The 25694-nt window shown below is 42.1% G+C and overlaps 2 protein-coding genes across 8 annotated transcripts in view; one reads left to right on the top strand and one right to left on the bottom strand.

The window, feature by feature from the left end:
* Positions 1-25694, top strand: part of LOC145440375 (required for meiotic nuclear division protein 1 homolog) — a 141008-nt gene that overhangs the window by 70580 nt on the left and 44734 nt on the right. The window lies entirely within an intron of this gene.
* On the bottom strand, positions 990-24710 carry LOC145440357 (uncharacterized). Of its 7 annotated transcripts, XM_080317941.1 has the most exons (24): positions 24389-24709; positions 23618-23751; positions 23150-23245; positions 22668-22736; positions 22373-22466; positions 20960-21735; positions 17992-20902; positions 11933-12196; positions 11209-11507; positions 11041-11154; positions 7520-7765; positions 7382-7459; positions 7055-7165; positions 6283-6423; positions 5824-6012; positions 4818-4883; positions 4629-4755; positions 4432-4570; positions 3398-3596; positions 3169-3236; positions 2996-3105; positions 2457-2933; positions 1998-2053; positions 990-1616 (listed from the first exon to the last, which is right to left on the bottom strand). In XM_080317941.1, exons 1-24 carry the CDS (start codon positions 24504-24506, stop codon positions 1437-1439), a joined length of 7062 nt encoding a protein of 2353 aa, XP_080174067.1. In that variant the 5' UTR covers positions 24507-24709; the 3' UTR covers positions 990-1436. The 7 variants fall into 7 exon arrangements, with proteins under 7 accessions (XP_080174067.1, XP_080174066.1, XP_080174065.1 ...); XM_080317940.1 differs by having other exon boundaries at positions 11239-11507; positions 17992-21735; positions 24389-24710; XM_080317939.1 differs by having other exon boundaries at positions 17992-21735; positions 22373-22451.

The raw sequence follows: 25694 nt of genomic DNA, 5'->3' as shown, positions 1-25694 counted from the left end.
ACTTTTTCCTTAATATTAGTGGTGTTGACTAAAAAATCGTCGTCGCTTTCGATCGAACCACGAACTTCCTGTTTAGCTTCATTTATGCCCATTTTCACTTGAATCTATCCATTATATTAGCCGTAAAGGAGGACGAATTGCCAAAGAAGAGGACATTTTCAAAATCTTGAAAAAGCAGGACAAATCCTCCTAAAGGAGAACGTATGGTAACCCTAATATTTGGACACTCCAAGTCCCTGCTACCAGTATGACTTGACAGGGGTTGTCAAATTCCCGAGTTGGAATTGAATTACTCGGCCTGTTGATTTACCCCCAATCGTAACATTAATCCACATTACCTTGACTCGTTCACTCAATCTTGATGCTGAGCAATGGCCATAAACTCTGCCATTGGCAAACGTCTGTTGTATAATCCCGCCTGTGCGAAAAATTGTCGAGACGACAGATTTCGCCTCGCTGGGAGGGGCCATTCACACTGTCATTTGTGTGCCCTGGAGTCTACTTTTATCAAAATATACCAGCCAAAGCCGTGTCGAAAGGAGTTCGTGTACCATCTAAAAATAGTACGTTGAACGCTCTATTCTTCGAAATTTCATGGCGGTGACATCAGATTTAGTGATACACTATGTTCTTTCCATTTCTCTACTAGTTACTGACCAATGTCAGCCTAAAACATTCGGGTTCATTTCAATATGGATATTCCATTCAATTGCGTTCCGTTATTGCGTCGCAATGCTGCTCATTGGAATTAGCCTACATGTCCTATCTTTGACATCAGCCCGAATATCCGATACCCGTGCACAATTTATCAGCACATCAGTATGGGTCAGTTCAGTACAGAAAAACTTTTTTGCGGCTATTGTTTACTTACACAATCTCAGGCATTCCTTGAATTGATAACCAAGCAAGTGCTCGTTTTCGTTTCCCTTCATACGGCGGGGAAATCAAGGGCTTCAAGATACTCCACCATCCAACTCACCACAACATGATCGCACGATAAATTCTTTATTCGACTTCAAAAAAACGAACAAAAGAAACTCGGAACACAAGAAACTCTTGACACGCGCTGGTTCAGTCACGATCAGGTCGAATCGTCACCATTATCAAAGTTTGTTGTATTGCACTGAACAAACAATTCTCTTATGTCCCAATATAGCAAGCGGTTCGCATAGAATACTTCATCACAGCAGACCCCTTACATTTCAACAAGATTTCGGCTCTTGAATTACTGAGAATTATCACAGTATATATATAGCTCCATGCCACTGCTCTTTCGATAAATATTCTATGATTTTAAAAAGCAATGATTGTGGCATTACCTTCACACGAATACAAGCTGCCATCTGTACTCAAGTGACTATCTAACACCGTTACAACTACTTCGTGGTTTCGATACGTTCCCTGGCATGCGATGCGCGCCGTCTCATAACGGCATTTCAAGCGTTCGACCGACGAAACGAATTACCGCCGCCAGCGTTAGAACCGGGTGGAGGTCCAGGCGGACCCTCCTTTGGATGTGGTTTGTAACCGTCAGTTCGAAGTCCTTCTACCAGCGGACGGGGTGGAGTGGCGTGGAGAGAAGATTGTGGAAATGCTTGCGACTGAGATGACGGGATCTGTAGAAAGTGGAATGACACGTTTAATATCGTGGAGTTTACTACAAGCTATACGTAGCTGGATATCTCGTATGCGGTCGGGATCACATCCTACTGGGACAGAGAGGGGATATTTCGGTTGCCGTTTAGTTCAAGCGCCAATGCCTACAGGAATTTGCAGGTTACAGGCATGCCTGAGCTTTCCTTTCAGAAAAATGCCGGAAAACAGGTTTCAGCTGCAAGCCGTTACTGACAAACATTTCAAGCAGCCCTGCTGTATACATCTATCAATAGTATTATCAAGTTCGTTAGCAAAAGCGGGCAATCAACACATTGAAGTCAAACCCGTGCTTATCACACATCAGATGTACGGATAGATTCCATTGGAAAGTACAAACATACCGGCGGCCGGTCCATATAAGGTGAAGACGTCATGGGGCCGCTGGGCGGTCTGTGGCCTGAAAAATTCTGTAATTACCATCATGGAACCATACAGTGGCGGTCAGTAAGAAAGAACTTCTACGTCTTCGGGGTACGCCGAGTCAGGTTTGGCTAACAGCAGCTCTTACTTATGCGATTATGTTTGCAGACTACTACCACTTCTACTCGAATATTTTAGAGACAAAATTCAGAGTAGTAGAAAAAAGCTCTGGATCAAATAGTTTTAAATTTTCAAAGCAGCCATCTCCCATTAAGCACTAAAAGTAAGCGACCCATCAACTAAATCTACTTTTTGTAACTAGTAAAATACTTTCAGGATCTTCAAAGTGTAATATTCAAGGTGTGACTGCTACTTCTACTTGAGTAGCCACATTGTCTACTTAAACAACCTCTTGATGGCAACAACACTTCATAAGGCACCTGGGTCAGGTGGCGGTCTTCTGTTGTTGTGAGGGTCTCTTGGCAGCGGCCGCGATAGTGGAGGTTCCCCCCTGTACAGCGGTCGAACAGGCGGAATACCATAGAGAGGACCAGGTCCCATCGACGGTCCTGAAGGTGGTCGCCCGCCACGGATCCGCGGGCCTTCATACGGACCGGAACCCAAAGGTGGTCCTGAAGGCGGTCGGCCATCGCGCATTGTCGGACCATCGTATGGACCAGGACCTAACATAGGTCCTGAAGGTGGTCGCCTGTCACGCATAGGCGGGCCGGGTCCCATGGACGGCCCTGGAGGTGGTCTTTGATCCATGGGAGGAAGGCTTCGAGCGCTGTTTGGACGATCTGGGCGACTGCCAGGTCTATCGTCAGATACGCTACCTCCAGGACTGGACACTCTTTTTGGTGACCTCTCTCGGAAAGGTGGCGGACCATCGTGTCCAAACGGACTGCCGGGCGGCCCTGAAAAAGAATTGCATTTTGATGTGTGAGAGTTAATCATTGGGGCGATCATCAAGCCGTACGATGGATATGACCAAATGGCGGGGCTCCCGGTGGTCCGTGGCGCTCTGGTCGTGGCCGCCTTATGAACTCATGTTCAGACGCGCGCAATCTCATCGCCAGATCGCTCATTCTGTTGAAAAAACGTCGTTTTTTCTTGAACGAAACAAAAGTATCGACATGGCAGACTACTCACTGGGCTTTTAATGTGGCGATATCCTTATTTGCGTCATCAAGCTTTTTCTCCGCTTCCCGACGTGCAAACTGTTTAAACAGATTGGGAAAAATTAGTCGAATAAAACTTTCAGTCTACGGCTGGGTTTTCTTGCATTTGCATGCAACCCCATGAAAAAAATTTCTATTTCCACCAGAAATAGTTTCGGAATATCTTTGAAACCCGTCAAAAGCGATTATAACAACATTACCCAATTGTCGTAAGCTTTCTTCTCGAAGCCGGTAACCTCCTGCTTGTGTTGTCTCTCGGCAAGGTCGTACTTTTGCTTCGCTTCGTCGCACATCGTCTTATAGACGGCCAACTGCTCGATCAGCTCGCTCTGATGTTTTTCCTTGTCTTCCAGTAGCGAGGTGTTCGACTCCAATTTGGACTTCTCCAAGCCAAGTTTACTGGAAAACGAGAGAGCGATGTAGTTCTAGAGCGCATCATACGCAAAAATCACACAGTAGGCTTGAAAAATATCTCTATCAGTCTTCTGCTGTGATATTACCAAGGGTTGCTGATCATTATTTTAGCATGCAACACAATTAAAAACGACAGTTCAGCCTGAGACACTTGAGCATGTGACTCAATAACCCCTAAACTAAACCTAACCCTGACATTAACCCATAGCCAAACTCAAATCCCGACCCAAAATATAACTAACACTTGAATCTAGCTCAAACGCAACCCTAATCTTAACTTCAACAAACATGTCAATTGTCAGATGCCCCATTATCGCATTCTCACATGTCTTAGAATCTTGTCAATTACTAGAGCCAATGGTCGATAGTAATCGGCCTGTCCTATAACGTTATCATTCCTACAATTGCTTCAAGTGAGAAGGTCATAAGTGCTCTTGGATTGACATACGAGGACCGCAGGACTTCAATTCTTGGCGAAAATGATTATTCCGTTAAGACTAGATTCCAGCCAATATCTGACTCTGCGAACTATCAGTTTGCGATATTTTTTGGATTAGTGACTTTACCGAGAAAACACAGAGAAAGGAACAAATACTGGAAGAGAATGAAAAAGCAAGGTAAGTGTCAGAAAAAGCCAAAATAACAGGTATTAATACAGGCTGGCCAAAACGGATGTAACAATGTTCGGCCGGGATTGGTCATTACCACATCCTTCTATGCTGTTTGTCAGGTCTGCTGTATCGCATGGCACAGCATGTGTCTTGAGTGGATGAAATAATAGAACCGCTAATTAGAAAAAATGAGTCAATCAAATATTCACCTTTGTATTTCCACTTCCCGTTTCGCGTAGAATTCCTGCATCACGGACAACTTGGATTCCAGCGTCTGCACGTCCCGTTCCAGTTTATTTTTCACCACCTCGTCCCCGTGTATCACGGCCTCGAGCTGCGTCAGCCGCGCTGCACACAATATCCAGTATTACTCACAACATCGAATCGCGGATTATTTCTCTCTCACTTTCTTTGTCGACTCTCTTCTCCTTTTCCGCTTCCAACTCGTACTGGATGTTCAGTTTTTCCGCTTCGCTTTGCCGAAGCAGTTTCTTCACGTTCGCGACTTCCAGCATGTCTCTCATTCTTTCTTTCTGCGAGATCGTAAATTTTCGTTGAATTCGTTCGCAACTTTTACAAATTCCTGGGTAAGTACCTGTTTCTCCAACGATTCTTCGCCGTCTATGTCTTCGTCATCCCCCGTCAAGAATTCTTTGGCGCCCTGCAGCAAAAATACTGCGGTTACGGAGGTGTACTGTACACATAAGGTTGCCAACGATATGGAACGTCGGACCATAATTCGTAGCCTAACCATGAACGTTGTAAACTGGCGACTAAGAAAAAAAAATGGTCATCACTTTCACCCAGCCAATGACAAAAATAAGACAAACCAAAGACACAAATTGAAAATACGGAGAAATCGTATAAACAGGAAAAATAACAGTTTCATAAGACACGGGATTTAAAATAAGAACTAATTTTTGAAAGTTACAACTCAAAGGCAAACTACACCGTAGACAAGAAACAGTTGATGTGTTAGGAATGACGACCAGGCGCGTAGCCAGCCACAAAATAATGGGGGTGTTCAAAATAAAAAGCGGGGGTTTCGATTCTTTTTAATTTACTAAAATAGCATCAATTCATTAGGACTATGTACATGCGTAAATGACGATTTTACAATCTCCTCGTGTTGACCAACTTACGCATATGACAAGCTTGCCAACGAGTCCAGAAGTGTTGTCAATTATTGAGTACCTGATATCCCGTGAGCAATTAAATACGCGCGCTTATCAAGGCGTATTTTGTAGCCTCTGCAAGGATTTGCGACAGCTAGGCCAGCGATGATATCTTTCATACCAGGCCTATTGATGATGCAATTCTTCAAGCCAGCGGAACTAGGCTGTTGGAGACGTGATAAATCAGGCCAGCAACGATTGCCCACCCCCGACCACCCCCCTGGCTACGCGCCTGCATGTTAGGAACTGACGACAGTGGCTTGAGGAAGTTTTGAAAACAAACTGTACACTGTACAAGCTTTAAAAGGAAAGCTCGCTGGTTATTGTACAGCGTACAGTAAATCAACAACCCACACAAGTCCAGCTTCAAATTGAGGCGCTCTTACAAGACATAATATCACTATGTGTACTAATAAATAAACTTACCTTAAACTGCAGGATGCAATCTTTCAAAACGTCTATCTCTTGCATTCTTTGCTCCCTATCCTCCGATTCCCTGTTGAGCTTCTGCTGCAATTCTTCGACGGTAGAGTTTAGCTTGTCGATTTGATCCCGTAATAATTTGCCCTCCTTTTTGACCTCTCCTTTCGATTTTTCCAGCGTCTTTAATCGCTCCTGTTAAAATCGCAAAGCAAGTGTCGATATTGAAATCGTCGTTGCCAGGAAGTCGAAAAATTTCTATCGCCGGGTACTCATTAAAATCCGGTGACACGAGATTGAAGTTCGATCGATAAACGATCTCATCAACAAACGCTCTGATGCATAGTAAACATCAATTCAGTATTGATTGAAAAATTTACAATTCTTCACTCTCACAAAGCATGGATTAGGATCAACACGCGACGATCATTTAAGACTGTTATTAGTGCCAAGGTAAAATCGAACCTTCAATTTTTCAGCAGCCAAGTCCGCTTCCTTTTTGTTTTTGTCCTGTGCGGCGAGCGATTCTCTCAATTTTTTCAGTTCTTTTTCGTGTCCCTCAATGATTTGCTGTTGCGATCGCGCCCCCTTCTCTGCTTTTTGAGCCTGTGAACGACAATGCCCAAGATTGAAGACACAAACTGAAACGCACATGCAAGTTCAGCAGAGTACTTCTAATCAAGAGTGCGAAGGTCACTTTTTACGCTACATATTTCCAGAAGTGTAAGTAAAGTGATAAAATACATTTACGTTTTCAGAGCCAACAAGTAGGTTTTGCTACTTGGACAACTTCCACTAAACTACCGGTACTTATATTTTACAGTTTGTATCTTGTAAAGTAGAAAGTACTTTCAGCATTGCTCTTATGACTGAAATTGTCATAACAACTGGTTGAAATGATGACTAAATACATTTTCGAAAATTGCACCATATGTAGTGTCATTAATCATTTCACGTTAGTCACGAAGATGCATCGACTGCAATTTCAAAATAATTTACAGAACTTGATAAACTGCGAAAATTGTGAGATCGTGACGAAATCTACTCGAGTATTTCCAAGAAGTTTTCTTCTATATACTTTCACTTGAAGTAGTTTTGACATGTCATGAAGATCGCTACTTCTACATGCAATCAAGTAGAACTTTACACCAGTACTCCTACGTCTCGAGTGCCAAAGCCGAGTACTTTCAACCACCCCTGCGCATTTCATTGCAATATATCAGAGAACTGTGCTTACGTTTGCGATCATTTTACGCATATCATCGTCTTTCTCTTGAGCAGACGTGGTCAGCTGCTGCAAGTGTGTCCTCAGGCTTTCATTCTCATTCCCGAGTTGTTGCAGCGATTCCTAAATCGGAGAGCAAGTTGATAAAAACAAAATAAAAGTATGTTCTCTCGATCGCTAACAAATATGTAACTAGGGAAAAAACTGCCATCAAGTAATGAAGTTTTCAGGTGCTTTAAAAGCAATGCTATGTAGCAACTAGCAATGACAGAAAAGTAAAGTAAAAAATGCGACACAACCATTAAATGTGCTTAAATGTATTTATAAATCATAGATCACCTCGAGTGTTCTCTTCTCGGACAATATATTTTCTTTATCCTGTATTGAATTCTGCAATTGGCCGTCATGAATTTCGATCTGCAAAATGGCACAATTCAGAGATACCTGGTCAATCGAATTCACAGACAATATTCATACTTCATTTTGTTTCGTCCTCAAATCATTTTCCATGTCCACTTTTTCTTTCGAAATATTATCCAGCTGTGTGCGAAGTTCTTCTACTGTTTTAAACGCCTCTTCATCTCTGCGGCGTCTCTTCGCCGAGCCGGAACGCCACATCAGAATCCATATCAAGAAAAAGCCGACAACGACCGTAGATAAAATCACAGGCCATGGTATCCCGAGCACGTCATTCTGATACTCTGGCGGAAGCAACGAGATCCACTGTAACGAAAATGAATGTTTTAAACCCTCGAGCAGGTTTTGGGACCAGCTCAAACTATTCCCAATCATTCGTAATAAGCTCAAAATAGAGAGTACCTTTATTCAAACGATTATTTTGAAGACTAGAAGTAAGTCAATGAACTAAAAAGCATCCGAAGATTTAGATCCTTCGTTTGAAATTTGAATTAGAAAAATACGAAGGTGCGAAGGCCTATTTAATATACCACAGAATGACATAAGCTTTTGGAATATTTGTAAGTAGGCTCTAGGAACTTACAATATCAATTTTCTCTAAAGCACGATCGCAGAACTTTTGTAATGCTGCAAGCAACCTTGTTTGGACATCTTGTACGGTCATGGCCAGTAAAGCACGGCCTACCGCAACAAGAGCAAAATACTACTGAAACACTGGAAAAATCGAGACCTTATTTACTTCATATTTTGTTTGATTCATTCCATTACTGGGTACAATCTATAAAAACTATTATTCAAAACAAATTTATGTGCAGAATGTTGATAAACTCCCAAAAATAACATGATAAGCCAATTAACACACAAACAGTACAACTCCAAAGGTAGATAAATATTTTAAATAAATAGAAACAATTATCTTCATGCTGGTAGGTGTCTTTCAATGTATATTTAACGAAGATTATAGCGAGTAAGTAAATAATGCAGCAGCTATCGAAAAGCATTATTAATCAATAAATCAGCTGTACTGTTTTATCCACTTAAGACACACCAATGTATATTCTTCATGTGACAATCAGACAGAAGATGTTAAAATAATCATGTAGCTTTTAGTTCAGGTGGATTAATCTGGCAACCCGGAAAAGTGATATCATTTTCATTAACGCCCGACATAGTAGTGACATTCATACGCATTGTGTATCCAATATAACACAGAGATCAGGATATATCTTATTGCAAAGCATTATCAACTCTACTTCAACAATTGAATTTCTTGCAAGGTACAGAAAATAAGTCTCATAGATATCTATATTTTCCTGTGTCCTCAGTCACAGATATGTTCAACTATTCCGGCACAATACACGATGAAGCTGTGGGCTTTGATATAAATGAATAGGATGTGTTCTTAACGATTTCTCTCAAGCTCATTGATAATTTGAAACAACCAATCCATCAATCGAATTGGAGTATGAAACATACTAATCCTTTCCCTAGTGCTGTCTCACTGCATCTGAAAAGCATCCTGGCTACTACATACATCATAACGAGTCGGATGCGCGTTCAGGCGCACCCTGAATATTGCCAATGACGCTGAGCCAGCTGGCCATTCGGAATAGCGATCCGCCCGAAGAACCAGCAATCCAGCATTCAAGCAAGATCGACGCCAAAACAGACGCGATGAAGCGAAACCGATGAAGTTGTACACGTTTCAGCGCTTCATCCCGGGCTCGAAATGACAAGTGTCGAAATCGTAGCGTACGCCGGTAAGGTGTTACATTGGAAAGCTGGCACGAACACGGGAGTATCAGCTAGCGTCAACGCGGGTTACTAACATATTGGTAATAGTCCCGATCAACATATATATTGCTATCGATTTCTGGTCGTCTCTGCTCACTTTATCAAATTTACCGGTAGAGCTGAGTGAGGTGTCTTGGAAACTGTAGGGCCCATAAATAATAATTAAACATCTTCGGCGGGCGGACCCGTTGGTATGACTTCGTTACATGATGTTATTTCGTGACCTCCTGTCTTTGTCTGCTATATCAAAAAATACAGAATCGGTCAAACGTACTAAAATAAAAGACGCACACGATTTCAAATTGGTTTTTCTTCGCTGGCGTATAATTTTACCCCGCGGGATGGAATTCGTCTTTTGAGGTTCATATTGCCAAGACAGGAATATTCGGCGCCAGTCATTTAGGCGCCTAGGCTATGGACAATTAAAGCTATATGTATTTTGCATATATAACGAAGTTTTCGGTCAGCGTAAGGGCAGTCCTTTTCGGCCAAGGTTTTTACGCTGCCGATCGTTCTGGCACACTTCTTGGAGTCGCATGTAATATGTCCTAAATCGTTATATGACTTGGTGCGTCGTGTTGCGGTATTGGCCAACGCCGATATAACCATTTCTAAAAATCTTTTCTTGGGGGAAGAGTACCAAAAAATCATGACATTTGGCACAACGAAAAAATTTTGAAAATTTGCAACAATTTTCAACAAATACTCTTCACGAAATAATTTTGGGCCCCCCTCCGAGCTCGGCCCCCCCAATTGGGGGTTTTGGGGTGCGGCAGTTACGGTCCTGTCTTTACTCCGTCTCAGTAAGAAATGAAAGTGGACAACACAGGATGAAAATAGACCTGGAATGCTACATCATCTTACACCTGTAACATAGTAACAGTAACATATATTTCCGTTTCTGTTATCACATTTGTAAGCCAAGGTGGGAATTTGATTGATGGAATACGCGTCTCGTGCACTGCTCTGTTATGTAAATGGTGTGTCTTGAGTGGATGAAAATAATAGCACCACGACTGTAAGTCGCTTTGACCTCTTTTCTTCCCATTGAATTGCAATCCTGCGGTCTTTTCAATCAATGAAAATTCCTGATATTCTGATATGAAGGGTGGTGCAGAACACATAGGCACAATATGATAATCCTTTCCTTCTGGTGTCAACTTCTTCGTATTGACCGATCTCTTCATTTGTACTATCTCTCCTCCCATATATACTCAGGAAGCCTGTTTGCATAGAAGTGAAATGTTTTGAAATAATAAAGCTCAAGAATGAACGAGTCAATATGACCTTTTATAAAGTTGGGTAACGCATCTATTGCAATCTCGACATCAATAAATCTGTGTCATACACAGCAAACTCTGTAATTTGATCAGGTCACTAACGAACGTCAACTCTTCTTCAAAGCTTTTCTCGATGAAACATTTGTTAGCTACGGTTTGAATCCAGTCATAACAAAAATGTGAGGTAGAAATTCGCAGATACCGATACACATGGCCAAGGCGTCAAATTCTTACAACCGCTACTACCATTCTTGACTTGCGCAGATTGTGCTGCTTGTAAGTGTGCTACTATCTGTCACCTATGCTGCACAACTAATATCAATCAGACTGTTGAAGCGCCTGCACCCTCTCCATCACACACGTTGAGTAGATAAACTCGCACTGTTAAGGCTGAACTACATGATCACAGAAATTGAAACGATGTTCCCTCTGTAGACTTTGCTGTGGGATTATTGCAGGACTATTCCACCGCCTTGGTCTATCCGGAAACAGTACTAAGAAACTTACGAATTCAAAGAGAGGCTCGCACACGTAGACAACGTCCGCAGGGAAGGATGACATCTGAATCAGCAGCCTCACCCAGAAGCTCTCGACGTGGTGATCCGATTCTTCGTATTGCTCCTAAATGGCGTGGTGTAAAATTTTGAAAGCACCGATAGACTAAAGCAAATTCACCGTTGCTTTCCCAAGCATTGATTCGTCCACATTGATTTTGGAATCGTCACTCCCAATGTCAGCGTCATCAGTCTGGTCGTCGGGATAAGATGCTGGTTCGTCATTTGAAGGAGGTATCTCGTCTATTGCAGCAGAATCAGGAGTGTTTGACTCGACGATTTCAGGAGTTAGCTCAATTTCATTTTGTCGATTCACGATATCATGAGGAGCAAGCGTACTTTCAAGTGGTATGTATTCTGGAGTAGTAACATCAACTGCAGGTGGCTCAGTGGGCGACGGTGTATCATTGTCTGCAACACCTGAGGACATGAAACAGTACTGTTGAAAGAGTATAGCACAGGGTAAAAATGGCACATTATATCTAATTTGGACCGGACGCACATGTCAAGTGATTGTAAACCGTGTAGTTTAAATCCAGATGTTGCCAGTAACAGAGTACTTCCACTTTTTTAAGTACTCCAAATATTTTTTGCCAATTTACACTTACTTGCTCAAGCGGTTAATATTTTTGACAACTCCTACTTTTACTCAGCAGTCTTCAGATTTTACGCGAAACCAGGCCTAGAATATCTACTTTTTTACTAATCTGGAAGTCACTACTTCTACTTGCACTTGAGTACATATTGACAACACTACTTCTATTTCAGTACTAACGATGGATACATCGACCACCTTAAATCAAGCAGATGTCACAATTTCAAAAATATCAGGACTTCAGCAATACCTAGGGGTGGCGAGTCATTTGACTTGACATTATGTTCATCGTCTTCCACCTCCTTTCCGATCTCCTCATCCCACGTCAGAGGTTGCTTATCGTCAGGTTTCCTCTCGATCGTTTCGTCCCAGTCGACAAGCTTTCCTTCGTGAAGGACTTTGTGTTTGCCACTATCTGCGTCGTCCTCGCCGGACAGCTGTTCCAGCAGCTCGGACTCGGACTGTTGGCCAGAGTTTACACCGTTTGCGGTTTTCATGCCGTCGAGTTGCAACACTGAAATGTAACGTCCGGAATCGGATGTTTAACTCCAGTGCATAATTCTATGGATATCAGGACCTAGTGGCTATGGTCACGAGTTTAGAGCTATCCAGATAATGGAGGGTTTCGTAGTGCCAACCTAAAAGCACTGTGCAAGTATGCATGCTGCTCAAGTCACGAGTCTAGTAGGAGAAGTGAACATCAATTGAATTTTGCACTGCAAAGCCACCCAGAGTAATAATTACAATGATATTGGTCAGAACGGTATTTAACTTTTCATTGTGCATTAAGAAAAATAAGTAAACATGTTTGTGTTGACTGGATTCATTTTACTATTACTACAGTCAGATTCAAGTAATTTTGAATAAAACGGACATAAATTAACTATTGCGCTACACGCCAGTGTTGGGATCAAGTCACTACCTTCGAGTCACGAGTCATCTCGAGTCATTGCACATTTTGACTCGAGTCAAGTCAAGTCAATCGATTTTCAAAGGTGACTCGAGTCAAGTCAAGTCACTCGTTTTTCGGAGGTGACTCGAGTCAAGTCAAGTCAAGTCAAGTCACGAGTCAAGTCACAATTCAAGTCAAATTGAATTATCGAAGTATGAGTGATCATTCAAATTCATTATTTTACTAGCTGTGTTAAAGAGAGATCAATTGGTCATTTATCTTGAATCAAATAACGAATATAAAGTTAAATATACATGCAAAAATACGTTGCATCGCTCACGCACGCGTAGAACTGCTAATAAAATACGTCAATAACTGTATACAGCTACATAGAGGCGGTGGCAAACATACGACCCGCCAAATGATTTCATTCGGCAGGCGAAGCAATTCTGAGTATAGGTTGATTTTATCCAATATATTTCTCGAATTTGTAGTAAGAAATACTACTAATAAATATTCCTTCAAGATAGCAAATTTCGAGTATGTTCAGTTCATAGGCCACATTATAACCACCCGGCAGCGGAGTAGTGATTTCTAGTCATCGTCAGGAGAAAATCGCTGAGATTGACACCCAATTCCGAGAATGCGAAAAAGTGCATATATTGAGTTAAGAGTTAGTAATACTTTGGAATCATTTGACTGGTGCGGCCCGCGAGTGATCTGAATATTTGAATCCGGCCCGCGACGTCAGTTGAGTATGACAACTCTGAGCTACATGCTACATTCTCTTATTATCAGCCAAAATAGAGGATAGAATACGAAGCCTCAAGAAGTTGAAAGAAATTGATATAGGGTTGGTAAAGTTGAGTGCTGTGCAATGTAAGGACAGAGCCGTCCATTAAACAGCGATTCGATGCTATTAAATTAATCTGCTACTACAACAACAACAACGAAACTGTGATCATTTCGTTTGCGGTCAGTGTATTTGTGAGGATCAGTGTAATGTACAATCGGTGAATGACTGATTGCTCTCACAATAAGTGACAACGGCGTATCGTGAATTATCCGACCACGCACAAAATAGGGCCTACATTGATTTAGTCGACACCGTTTACTTGATGACTTGAAATTGACTCGTAAATTTTGCTCCGAGTCACGAGTCAATCCACATTTTTGAAGCGCCGAGTCAAGTCAAGTCAAGTCATTTTTGCAAAGTGACTCGAGTCAAGTCGAGTCATACGAAAAAGTTGACTCGAGTCTGACTCGAGTCAAGTCATGACTCGAGTCATCCCAACACTGCTACACGCAAATTGTTTCATTCAAAAATGGGACCAGGACTGATATTTAGTGTGCGATCGAGTAGAGTAGATCCACGACATTGCTATCATATCCCCACTTCTATATGTAATGAGGGCTAAAGGATGGATAATGTTTTATCTTCTTTTCAGAAGATGGGACTAGCTTTATTGCAACATTTCTTCTCACTATTGCCATAGTCAAAGTGAAAAAAGCTAGGATAGAGGATGGAATAGTTCCTACAACACCAATTGAAAATGCTACCACTAACAGGCTACCACCTACAGCAAACACCATGCATCCTACACCGAACACAGGCTACTTGACGTACATGAAAAATAACAAGGCGGCACATACGGATCATCGAGCACTGGATTCCAGCAACACTGCAATGCATTGCAGAACTCTTTGGCGTAGTGTTTAGCACCACACGCTCTCCGTCTACCAGACTCCACAGCGCATTCTTGCAAGCAAACAAAAAGAATCTCATGCATCCGAGAAATGAATTATGAACCATGCCAAACAAAGGAGAATGTTCAATGCAAAGTGATGTAGTGACAGGCTCGAGTGATCAAATGAAAAATGAACGGCGATGAAATTATTCAAGATTACAAAATTATTCGCGGAAGTGAAAAGATTTGGAAAGTAATTAAACCTTAAAAGCTTGAACATTCCCATCTGCTTGCTGTATCACAACGCACTCACTAAAATCAGCATTTGAATTAACCGATCCATCGACGATAAAATTGGTAGATTTCGATTGATTCAAGAATCGCACACCACCAGAACCGATGTTGTTTTGGAAAAATAGAGAATTCAACATCTTCAAAATGTCGTCTTTGCCCATCCCTTTCAATCTTGTTGATTTTTTCGTTGATCGCCGCCTTTTAGCTGTTTTAGCTTCTTTTGTTTTGTTCACGAACGGCGCCTCAATGGGTTTGCTCAACAGTTTTTCGGCAGCTTGAATTTGCGATTGCAATCTTTCCTCCATAGCCAGCACACGCGTCTTCAGATCGGAGGTTTCGTCCGTCTGCTTTTCGACAGTTAACGCCGACAGCCTCTCCTGAAACTCTGTCTCTAAACTTGTGATACGTTGTTTCAATTCGGAATCGCCATGTCGATTTTCGACGACTGTCGATTCCGCGGCCTTCTCTGCCATGTTTTGCTCGATCGTTCTGACTTTATTTTTTAAAAATCTGGCTTCCGCCAACATCTTCGAATTACCGACATACCTCTGCTTTTTCAACTGTCTCTCCAAGGATTGAATTTTAGATCTTAAAAGAATCGCTTCAGATCGTTCGTGTTTGGCATTCTCAAGATCCTTATTTTTCCGAGCCGCCAGTTCGTTTTCGAGAACAGCGATGCGATCCAATAGCGGTTTATCAGCCCCGTTCGTTAATTTCAATCCGGCCTCAAGTTCTTTAAGCTTTTCAGCAACTTGTTCCGCATCCTCCTTGACAGCCTTGTCTTTTTCCTGATTTCTTTCGTCGAGAGCTGATTGAATCGTGCGGATTTGCTCCTGAATTTTTTTCTCCCGCTCCACGTAGTGAGAGGATTGCTCTTCTTCATTTTTCATGCGTTTCTCCAACGATTCTTCCAAGTCTCGTATGCGATCTTTGAAATATTCTGCCTCCGACTCCATTTTTTTCACCAACTCTCCGCTCTGCGTGCTTTTTTCCGCCAATTTACGATCCAGTTCAATTAATTTTTCCTTTAATTTATCGAGACGGTCGCTTCGTTCTGAATCATTGGTAACGGAATCCTCATGCTTCTCGTAGAGATGATCATGGAGGCTTTTTTGGATCGAATTCATATCTACCAATGCTTCATCAATTCCCTTCACGATGGTGCTCAGATCTTCTTCGTACTTAGGAATGATATTTTCCGCCACGTTCTTCAGATTAATCTCCGACAGTCCGATAGAGTGGATAATACTGGAAACTTCACGAATATTGCTTAACAACTCGCGTTCTAAACCAATTACGTCGTTGCGACATTGTTTGATTTTTCCATGGAATTCTTTAGCGGCGTCCTTATCCACTTCTATATACAATTTCAAGTCTCGCTGCAGATTCGATATACCGATACGAAACGTGGCCGAATTCTCGTAGGCATTTTGAAATCTTGTCAGTATCACCTTCAATTTCTTCTCCAAGCTTGTGGATTCCAAGTTTGCCGGCCTATCTACAGTTTGTTCATCGTCCACCTTCACTTTAACGGGAGAAGTTTGATCTTGCGCTTCAACATCGGGTGCAAACCATTTCAGAGTGGGATCGTTGGGAAAACTAGTCTGCGGCGATATATCAGACTGTACGTCCCCTGACTCGTCGACGACTACAGATATTGTATCGCTATCCTGCGTGTCTTCCAAAATTTCTTCTAAATCTTTTAGCTCTTTCATCTTCTGTTCGCAGTCTGGGTTGCCCGGATATCTCTCACCTATAGTAGGATCGTCCATATATTTCGAGCATTCGTCATCTTCCAACTCGCTCTCTTCGATCACAATATCATCTACTCCAGCGATAGATTCTTCGAAACCTACAGTCTTAGATGTTGCGGCGTATTGTGCAAACAGCCACCTCAGTAACGGATCGTCTAGGTAACTGCTTATACCGTTTTCATCGAATCGTTTCAATGGAACAACATCATTTTTGGTTTTACACTTCGTGAACATCCATTTCAGCAACGAGTGGTCCAGATACGAAGAAATGCCTTGACCTGTGCTATTATCTGCTGTCACGCTCTCGACAGCCGTGCTGCAAGATCTACACAAACATCCACCTCTCAGAAACCACTTCAAGACGGAATCGAGTCTCAAATCTGTGGACAAATTCACGTCGAAGGCGACACTTTCGTTCAATTCACCGTCCGCTTTTTTGGAACGGGCATTGTTCAGAATCCATTTTAGCAAATTGTCTTTGCGCAGGTCCGTAACACCATCGACACTTGCAGAATTTTCTGTACACCGCATTGACTTTGGTAACATTGTCATCTTAGGTAAAAGCCATTTCAATTTATCATCCCGATATAAATCCGTATACGACGACGTATCTCCATCTGAGATATCAAAGAAGCAAGTTCGAGTCGGCATGAACCATTTCAACAACGGATCTTGAAATAAATCGGTGTATCCGATAGAGCTCCGACTCTTTTCATCTCGGTTTAAATCCGTGTACTCTGACATATCTTCGCTTGCGATATCGAAGGAGCAAGTTCGAGTCGGCATGAACCATTTCAACAACGGATCTCGATATAAATCAGTGTAACCGACAGAGCTGTTATTACCAACAACTTTGATGCGGGATATTTGTTTTGGTAAAAACCACCGGATGAGACAGTCGTCGTAAAGATTCGTGTAACCAGAAGAAGAAAGCTGGTCGGGTCGGTCACGTACAAACCACTTCAATAATGGGTCGAGTCTCAAATCCGTGTAACAAGACAGCCTGTCTTCATCTCTAGTACCATCCGGATGACCTTGACAGCATTTGCGCCGAGCATCATTCAGAATAGATTGAGAAATCTCGTCCTTTTCAAGCTCGGTAATCTCTTCGGAACCTCTGACTAATTCAGCGGATCTCTTTGTTCTCGAAGGAACGGGAGTAAAATCCGGTAAAAACCACACAATCATTTTATCCCGGTACAGATCTGAATATGCTCGACTAATCTCGTCATTCCTCTGAAAGGCGGCAGGAGATTTAGTTTTTTTTGGCAGGAACCACCTAATTAAAGGATCTTCGGCCAAGTCGGTATATCCTACAGAGGTTTTTTTCTTCCTTGGAAACGCCGGTGTTTGTTTAGGTACAAACCAGCGGAGCAATCTATCGTCTGAGAGATTGGTGTATCCGAACGATCGCATTTCCTGAAAATCATCGCTGTCGGGATTATCAGATTCGATAGCATCCGCGGTTCCTTCCAAATTTTTCGCAACATCTCCAGTACCGTCCTCCGATACCAAATCCACGCCAGACGCCGAATCGCCACCAGCATGCCCACCGCCTTTTCGCAAAGAAATTAAAAAATCAGTCACATGCAAAAACAAAGCGAGAGATTAGCTCCACGAGAAACTACGAATCACACACCAAACACCGCAAAGCGACTGCATAACAAAAATGAAAACTTACCTTGCTCGGACGCGTTTTCTTTCCACACACTCTCTAAATCGTCAGTATCCTCAGACTCTGATTGACCAGTTCGCTCTTTCACGATTTCATCATACGGAGGGCCCGGGGGAGGTATACCGTCTAAATCTAAATTGGTTACTTGGTGATTCTCCGTACCGACATCTACGCCTTGTGATGTGGAGTCCTTTGATTCGACATTATCATCATCAATGCCTGCAGCATCAGACGGTTGCTGACGTTCGTTTTCTCGCATTATATCACTGTCTTGTACCTGTTGCGTTTCGTCTTTCATGCTATTGCCTCCATCGATTTTGTTTCTATCATCATCTAATGGAATGCCATCTTTGCGAGTTATTATGTTGTTCTCATTCTGCTTAACGGCGGGTTGAACATCATTTTCACCATCGTTTTCCTCACCAGTTTGGGAGTCGTGGTCTGTGCCGCGTTCCGCGATGTTCGGATCTGAATTGTCGGCGCTTTCGCTGTCATTTGTTTCTGCATCATCATTTGAATGTGCGATTTCGTTCGGGCCGGTACCAGCTTGTCGGGATGGAGTATTCTCATCCTCGTCCGATTTAACGTCCTGCTCCAAATTAGCCTTCGTACCATCTTCAAGTCGACCGGCATCTTGATCTTCACGATATTCTGATTTTGTGTCGTCTTTAACATTGATGGCGTTTTCTTTTTCAGTCGAATTGGATTCTGATTTTGAACCCTGCTCCGCACCAGATCCGCGTTCTGTGTCCGTGTTGTCTTGAGAAGGTGGTGATTGTTCGTCTGCATTCTCGTCAGATTTAGAGCTCGGAGCCGCAAAATTTTCCCCTTCTCTTTCCTTAGTGTCTTCCTGATTATCTCCCAGATCCTCTTCTGATTGTGAGCTCTGCGCTTGCGTGTTTTCGTCTGTGTTGTCGACATCATCTTCAGATTTTAAGGCTTCTTCCGCAGTGTTCTCTTCCGATTGAGAGCTCTGCTCAGTAGCATCTTGAACCTCCGAAGATTCCTTACCAGTATCCAGATTCGTTGTTTCGGTCTGCTCCTGGCCCAGGATGACATCATCTTCAGCATTCTTACTTTCTCGAATTGGATTCTCTTCCAACTTAGAGCTCTGCTCAATAACATCTTTGTCTTCTTGCGCCGTCGCATCAACAGGCTTCAAAGATTCATTATCCAGATCCTCTTGTGATTTTAAACTATGTTCCAGATTATTTTTGTCTGCATTATCGGGGTAATCTTCAGATTTCACAGTTTCTTCGTCAGTATTGTCTTCCAAATTAGAGCTCTGCACAGTAACATTTTTGTCTTCTTGCACCATGGCATTATCGAGTTTCATTGATTTTTCACTGCGTTCTTCTTGTAATTTTGCGTTCTGCTCCAGATTATTTTCCCCTGCATTATCGACATCATATTCAGATTTCGTTATATTCTCATCTGGATTTTTGCCATTTTGCAAGGATTCATTATCCAGCATTTTTGAGCTCTGCCCCAGACTATTCTCATCTGCGTTAGCGATGTCGCCTTCAGATTTTGTGGATTCTTCATTCAAATCTTCCTCTAATTTATCGCTCTGCTCTTCATCCTTTTTGCTTTCTTGCATTTTCACATCATCAACCTTCGAGGAATTATATTCCCCATCATTATCCAGCGGTTTTGAGTTTTGCCCAAGACTATTCTCATCTGCATTAGCGATATCGCCTTCAGATTTACTGGATTCCTCATTCACATCTTCCCCTAATTTATCGCTCTGCTCTTTATCATTTTTGCTTTCTTGCATTACCACATCGTCAACCTTCGAGGATTTATATTCCCCATCCTGCATCGGATTTGAGTTATGTTCCGCACTATTTTTGTTTTCATTATCTTCAGATTTCACTATTTCTCTATCTGGGTTCTCTTCTGAATTCAAGTTCTGCTGTTCAACATTTTCGCCTTCTTGTATCGCGACATTATCAACCTTCGAGGAACTATATTCCCCATCCTCCTGCGGATTTGAGTTATGCTCCGTACTATTTTTGTTATCATTATTTTCAGATTTCACCATTTCTTTATCTGGATTCTCTTCCGAATTCGAGTTCAGCTGTTCAACATTTATGCCTTCTTGTACCGCGACATCGTCAACTTTCAAGGATTCGTCATCCAGATCCTCCAGTGATTTTGAGCCATGCTCCCGACTATTTTCGTCTGCATTATCGATGCCGTCTTCAGATTTCTTAGTTTCTTTATCTGAATTCTCTTCCGACTCGGAGTTCTGCTGCATACCAATTTTGTCTTCTTGAACCGGGACACCATCAACCTTCGAGGATTCATTATCAACATCATCCTGCGATTTTGAGTTCTTCTCCTGACTATCTTCATCCGCATTATCGATGTCATCTTCATGTTTCACCGTTTCTTTATCCCTATTCTGTTCCGACTCAGAGCTCCGCTTGATAACATTTGTCCCTTCTTGCAACGTGACATCATCAACCTTCGTGGATTCGTTATCAACATCATCCTGCGGTTTTGAGCTCTGATCCAGACTATTTTTGACGGCAATACCTAGGTCCTGTTCAGATTTTCTGGATTCATCACCTGCATTGTTATGTAATTCATAGCTTTGCTCATCGACATTTATGCCTTCTTTCTCTTTACCGTGTTCGAGCTGAGAGCGTTCCGCTTCCGCTGCCGGCATCGATTCTTGCAGAGAACCGGACCCGTTTTCATTCTCGACACTATTGTCAGACAGCATGTTTTCTTGACTCGACTCATCTCGTGGTTGAGTTCCACTTGCCGCTACAGAATTTTCTCTCTCCCCCGTATCAGATTGGGGCGTATCTGAGTTGTCATCTACATTTGTCGTGCTGTCAGCACTACTATCTTTGGGACTGAACACTCCTTCTGGATGAGGGGACGTTACATCAGTCGGAATGGCCGACTCAAGATCATACCTTGCCTTTTCAACCTTGTCTTCACCGACTCCAGATAATTCCACTTTGGCTGAACTCTCGCTGTCTCCCGATTTCGAATGTGCATTCGCATTGGAATCCATTTTGACATCATTGACCGTAATTTCGAGTTCCTCAAGTTTTTCCCGTACAGACTCAACGTTCTTATCACTACTCTCGATTGTGTTTCGGACGCCTTCTTTGTCTTGGGGCACCGCTAAATACTCTACTTCAAAATCGTCATCTGTATCATCCTCAAAAGGTTCATCATCTTCCTCTGAATCGTCTTTGGTCGGCTCGTGAACGTATTGACCGCTCGTTACGTCTGCCTGTTGATTAACCGCGGGCGTTATGGTTCGAACGGGTTCTTCGGCGACTAAAGAGGAATCTGGTTCACTCGGTCGGCCGCCATTACCAGTAAGTTCAGCCGTGTCTGCGTCAGGTGACTTTGAGGTTTCCACTTCATAGTCCTCGTTTGTTTTACGATTATTTCCGACGTGTTCTTCGGTATCGGTACTTCCTGCATCATCAATCATATCGTTTCGTTCTTGACTTTCATGTCGCGACTCCGCATCGCCGCCGATAGTGTTTTCTTTTGTGACCTTTTCAGATTCAGACCGGTCCGGTTCGACAGCTCCCCCCATGTCTGGCAGCTTTTCCTTTATAATCGCCGCTATGTCAGGCGGCAGCATCGTCGGATTGGTATTTTTCTTGTCGGTACTTTTGTTCTCGTCGGCACCGTCACGTTCCGTTGCCGGTTCCTTGTGGTTCTCTGATTGACCGTCCGACTGCACGCTGTCACCTCCATCATTGTCTCGAAGCTCTAGACAAGATCACAGGCATACAATGCAATTGGTGTTGCAACCAAATTGGTGGCAACAAAGCTAATTACTGCTCGTGCTCAATCACAAGTAGAAGTTGCGATTTCCGAGACACGTCAAAGCTGCATCAATCAGAAGTAGAAAATGAAAAGGTCTGGGAAATACTCCATGTTTTCTATGACAATTTCACTCATAAAAGCGAGCAAACTTTTCCCAATTCTACTTTCTTTTCAAAATCCAAACGGTTTTGTTTGAAAAACTGTCAATTTTAACCATTTGAGTGAGTAGAACAGATAAAGAAAAAGTATGTCGTTACTACTACCTCTAGACAAGATGCGTAAACCGGGTGAAACTATTTCTCTAAAAGGGTAGGCCATAAGCAGGAGCGACATAACCCGGTCACAAACTGAGAAACAACTTTATGGTGTCAGAGTCGCTGTAGGAAAAGCAGACTAAACATACATCTAGAGACAATCGCGTCGGTCAAAAAGAAGATAATTTCGTGTAGATAATGAGCGATAAAAAGTGCACACCATATTGTCAACAATATTCCTGCGTTTTGTAGCTTGTAAGACTCTCTCTCGGTGGTTCTCACATTAATATTTTTATCGACGGCTGAGATGACTGTGTTGAGCAAACCTGTAGCCTGTTCAACAGGATTCTCCAAATCTTCTTTCTTTGCTTCTACATCTTCAGCAGGCTTCTTCTTTTTCGATTTCTGCACAGTGATTTTCTGTCAGTGCATTGCAGGATCACTCATTAGATCAATTAATGAATTTGAAAAGCAGACCAGCCTCAGCTGAAACTTCCGTTACTGCTAGATAATGCCAAGTACCGGCAACAAATTATATTACTGGTGACGCTATAACAATAACAGTTGAAACATGCCAAACATCATTAGATCCAAATAACAACAAATTCACAGCCTGCGTACCTGATTTTTACCTATGAGACCAGCGAAGAGATCTTTCGATTTTTCATCCGCCGTACCCTTCCTAAATCCCTAAGATAGAAAAAATGGCAAGTATTTATTAATTATTCCAACCGTCATTCATTTACACATGCATGCAGGTGTCATTTACAACTACAACACAAAATTTATGCCGTAGACCCCATATCAATGGAATATGTGTTAGTGAGCTGTCAAACTGAAAAAAAAGGATATCTGGAAAAATAACGAATACGACTACAGCATAATACACCCTTATGTAAAAACGAAAATTTACTCATACAACTACATGGATAGAATTGCATTCGAGACGATATTAAACTGTTGTTTAATACCTCCATGAGAGGTTAGGTAAATTCAAATGCATTCAACTCCGTAAAAGCAGTATCTTCAAACCCAGCTACCAAGCAAACTAAGTCGTCTTCACAACGCACATGCAATCAAACCTATTACACCATACATTATACCTTTATGCTGACATTGAATTTTGGCTTTTTAACCAATTCAATATACTCCTTGATAAACGAACTTGGAAAGAATCCGAATCGACCACTACCCATGACCTTACATGAAGAAAAATTGAAGATTGAGTCACAACGCATGGAAAATTACAACACAAACATTAGAGACGGTTCATTAGTCAAGACAACGTATGATGAACTTTTAGGCAATCAATGAGAAGGACCAACACAATGCACTGCTCAAATGACAAGTTAACCGCTGTTGATATTAAAATTAACAATAGGTCAATAATGAGGTTGATATTGAAATCATGCTATCCAATTGCAAATCCAGCACAAAGCAGATAATGTGGATTGCGGTGGGTTCATGCTCACGCGTGCAAATCAAGGTGTCTCGAAACCGATTTTGAACATCGTTCAATGATAAATTAGTCATAGCTCGGACATATTTTGGGAAATTCTCAGATATCGTACCTGTCCTCCCCAAAGATGTGATTTCTTCCCAGCATTTTTACTCTTTACAAGAACAACATCGCCTTTTTCCAAATTCAAGAATTTGTCATCTCGGGGCCTGTACGCGAGTCTGGCTTTGCCCTCGGATATCGTCTCTGTTAGAGAAAAAATTACGAATGGCTGAGACGAATATTAAGCGTAAGCGAGGTATGGCACAATTAAGAGAAAAATCAAGAAGAATCTAAACTCATGTCATGAAGAAGGTTTGGGCCTGAGCCCTTACCGATCAAAATGCTCAGGTAGCCTACTGTTTGATTCTATAGTGTCTCTGCGACATCAATCTATCTTCATAGCCTATCCTTCTGTAGATCACAGCTATTTGATGAAATACCTTCAACCTTACGATATCAAATTGTGTTCAGTTCATGTTCATGTTCATGTTCATTCTCATCCTTGCCTGTAAGTTTCTCTCTTTACTAGCATATGGTTTACTCGGTCTAGCTTTACCTTTTCACTGAAAAAACATATGTCATAGAGATGGCACCTCATGCAATATAACCACCAGTGGAATACATTCCTACATGCTGGTAACGATCAGCTTGCTTCAAGATCTCTAAACATAAGTCAATTGATTCAAGAGCTTACTCGTAGAAGCAGCATTCTAACCTGCCATAAGCATGGACTGTCATTGATTTCGTCTTCTCTTCATTTGTCTCCTGTAAGCCTCAATGTACTTCGATAGAAAGACATGAATTTCGTATCGTTAGAGTGAATATCACCAGGTAAAATTACCTGAGCACTCCTTATCCGCGCAGAGCATCGTATCGGCAAGCTGAGCATAGCCGTTGGCCAGTCGATCTTTCAGGATAGCACAAAATAGGAAGCTCAATAAAACATTCAATTTGTGCATAGTATCACTCAGCTTCTTATTTCAGGGTACGTAATTCCGAACTCAATACTTCTTTTTTCATTCAAGCAAGAACCATCGCTCGTTTATAAAGTTATCTGCTACAATTGCCTATTCCACATTACTCTGCAATCAAGCGTCCTAGTACCGATGTATTGGTATTCAACATGCCTATTCGGTCGGAACGCATCCGGTTAATTTTGAACCCTAAACTATGCGATGCGTAACAAGTCTACGTGTCATGGATAGCCGCCTTTTAAACATACATATTACTATACCTGCCGAAAGCGTTACTTTTTCTAATCGCAGAACAACCGGCGCACAATCTGATACTGCACTACACCGAAACAGCACCTCGTCAGGCCCCCTAAAACGTTAGTCTTGGTCCCCACAGGGTGATAAACCTAGGGTTACCATATTTTGGAATCGGGAAAAAAGAACACTTTTTCAAAATTTTCAAAATCAGAAGAATTCCGGAGAAAAATCTTGAAAAGATGGTAAATTTTTCTCACTTTGGGTCGGTTGACTGAAAATAAAGAGGTCACCTTCCTGTTCAGCTCTCGAAATACCCGCTGGTGCTTAACTCGATCTCTCCTATTTCACTCCAATTTGACCAAAATTCTCAAAAAGGAGGACAAAATCTCAGAAAGGAAACAGTTGGGCGTCCTCGGAGGAAATTTTCAAAAACCTGAAAAAGGAGGACAAATCCTCCTAAAGGATGGCGTATGGTCACCCTAGATAAACCGAACTTCTGGGGGGGGGGGCTTGGCCCCCCAGACCACCAATGAGCCTTTACGTTTTGCCGCAACTTCTTAGCGATATTTGTTGTTCTGTTTAGTGGGCCGCCTTTCATGATTGAATAGGTCAATATGATCGGGAATCGCATACATATTGCTGTCAAATTTTAAACATCTCTAGGCTCACGTAATCAGATTTACCGGTAGAGCTGAGTGAGGTGTCTTGGAAAATCTGGGGCCCACGAAAATAGTATAGTCAATGTTCCATATATAATCATTGGTATAATTCAACATTCGGGCGGACCCGTTGGCATAATGACTTCGTTCCATGATGTTATTTCGGTGATCTCCTGTCTGCTACGTTACAAGATATTGAAATCGCCCAAACGTACTGAACTAAAAGACGCACACGATTTCAAATTGGTATTTCTTCACTGGTAAATAATTTTTCTCT

This window comes from Botryllus schlosseri, chromosome 6, assembly GCF_051294905.1.
Source record: "Botryllus schlosseri isolate E-star chromosome 6, Bs_hap1, whole genome shotgun sequence".
NCBI lineage: Eukaryota > Metazoa > Chordata > Ascidiacea > Stolidobranchia > Styelidae > Botryllus > Botryllus schlosseri.
This window is presented reverse-complemented; position numbering and strand designations above follow the sequence as displayed.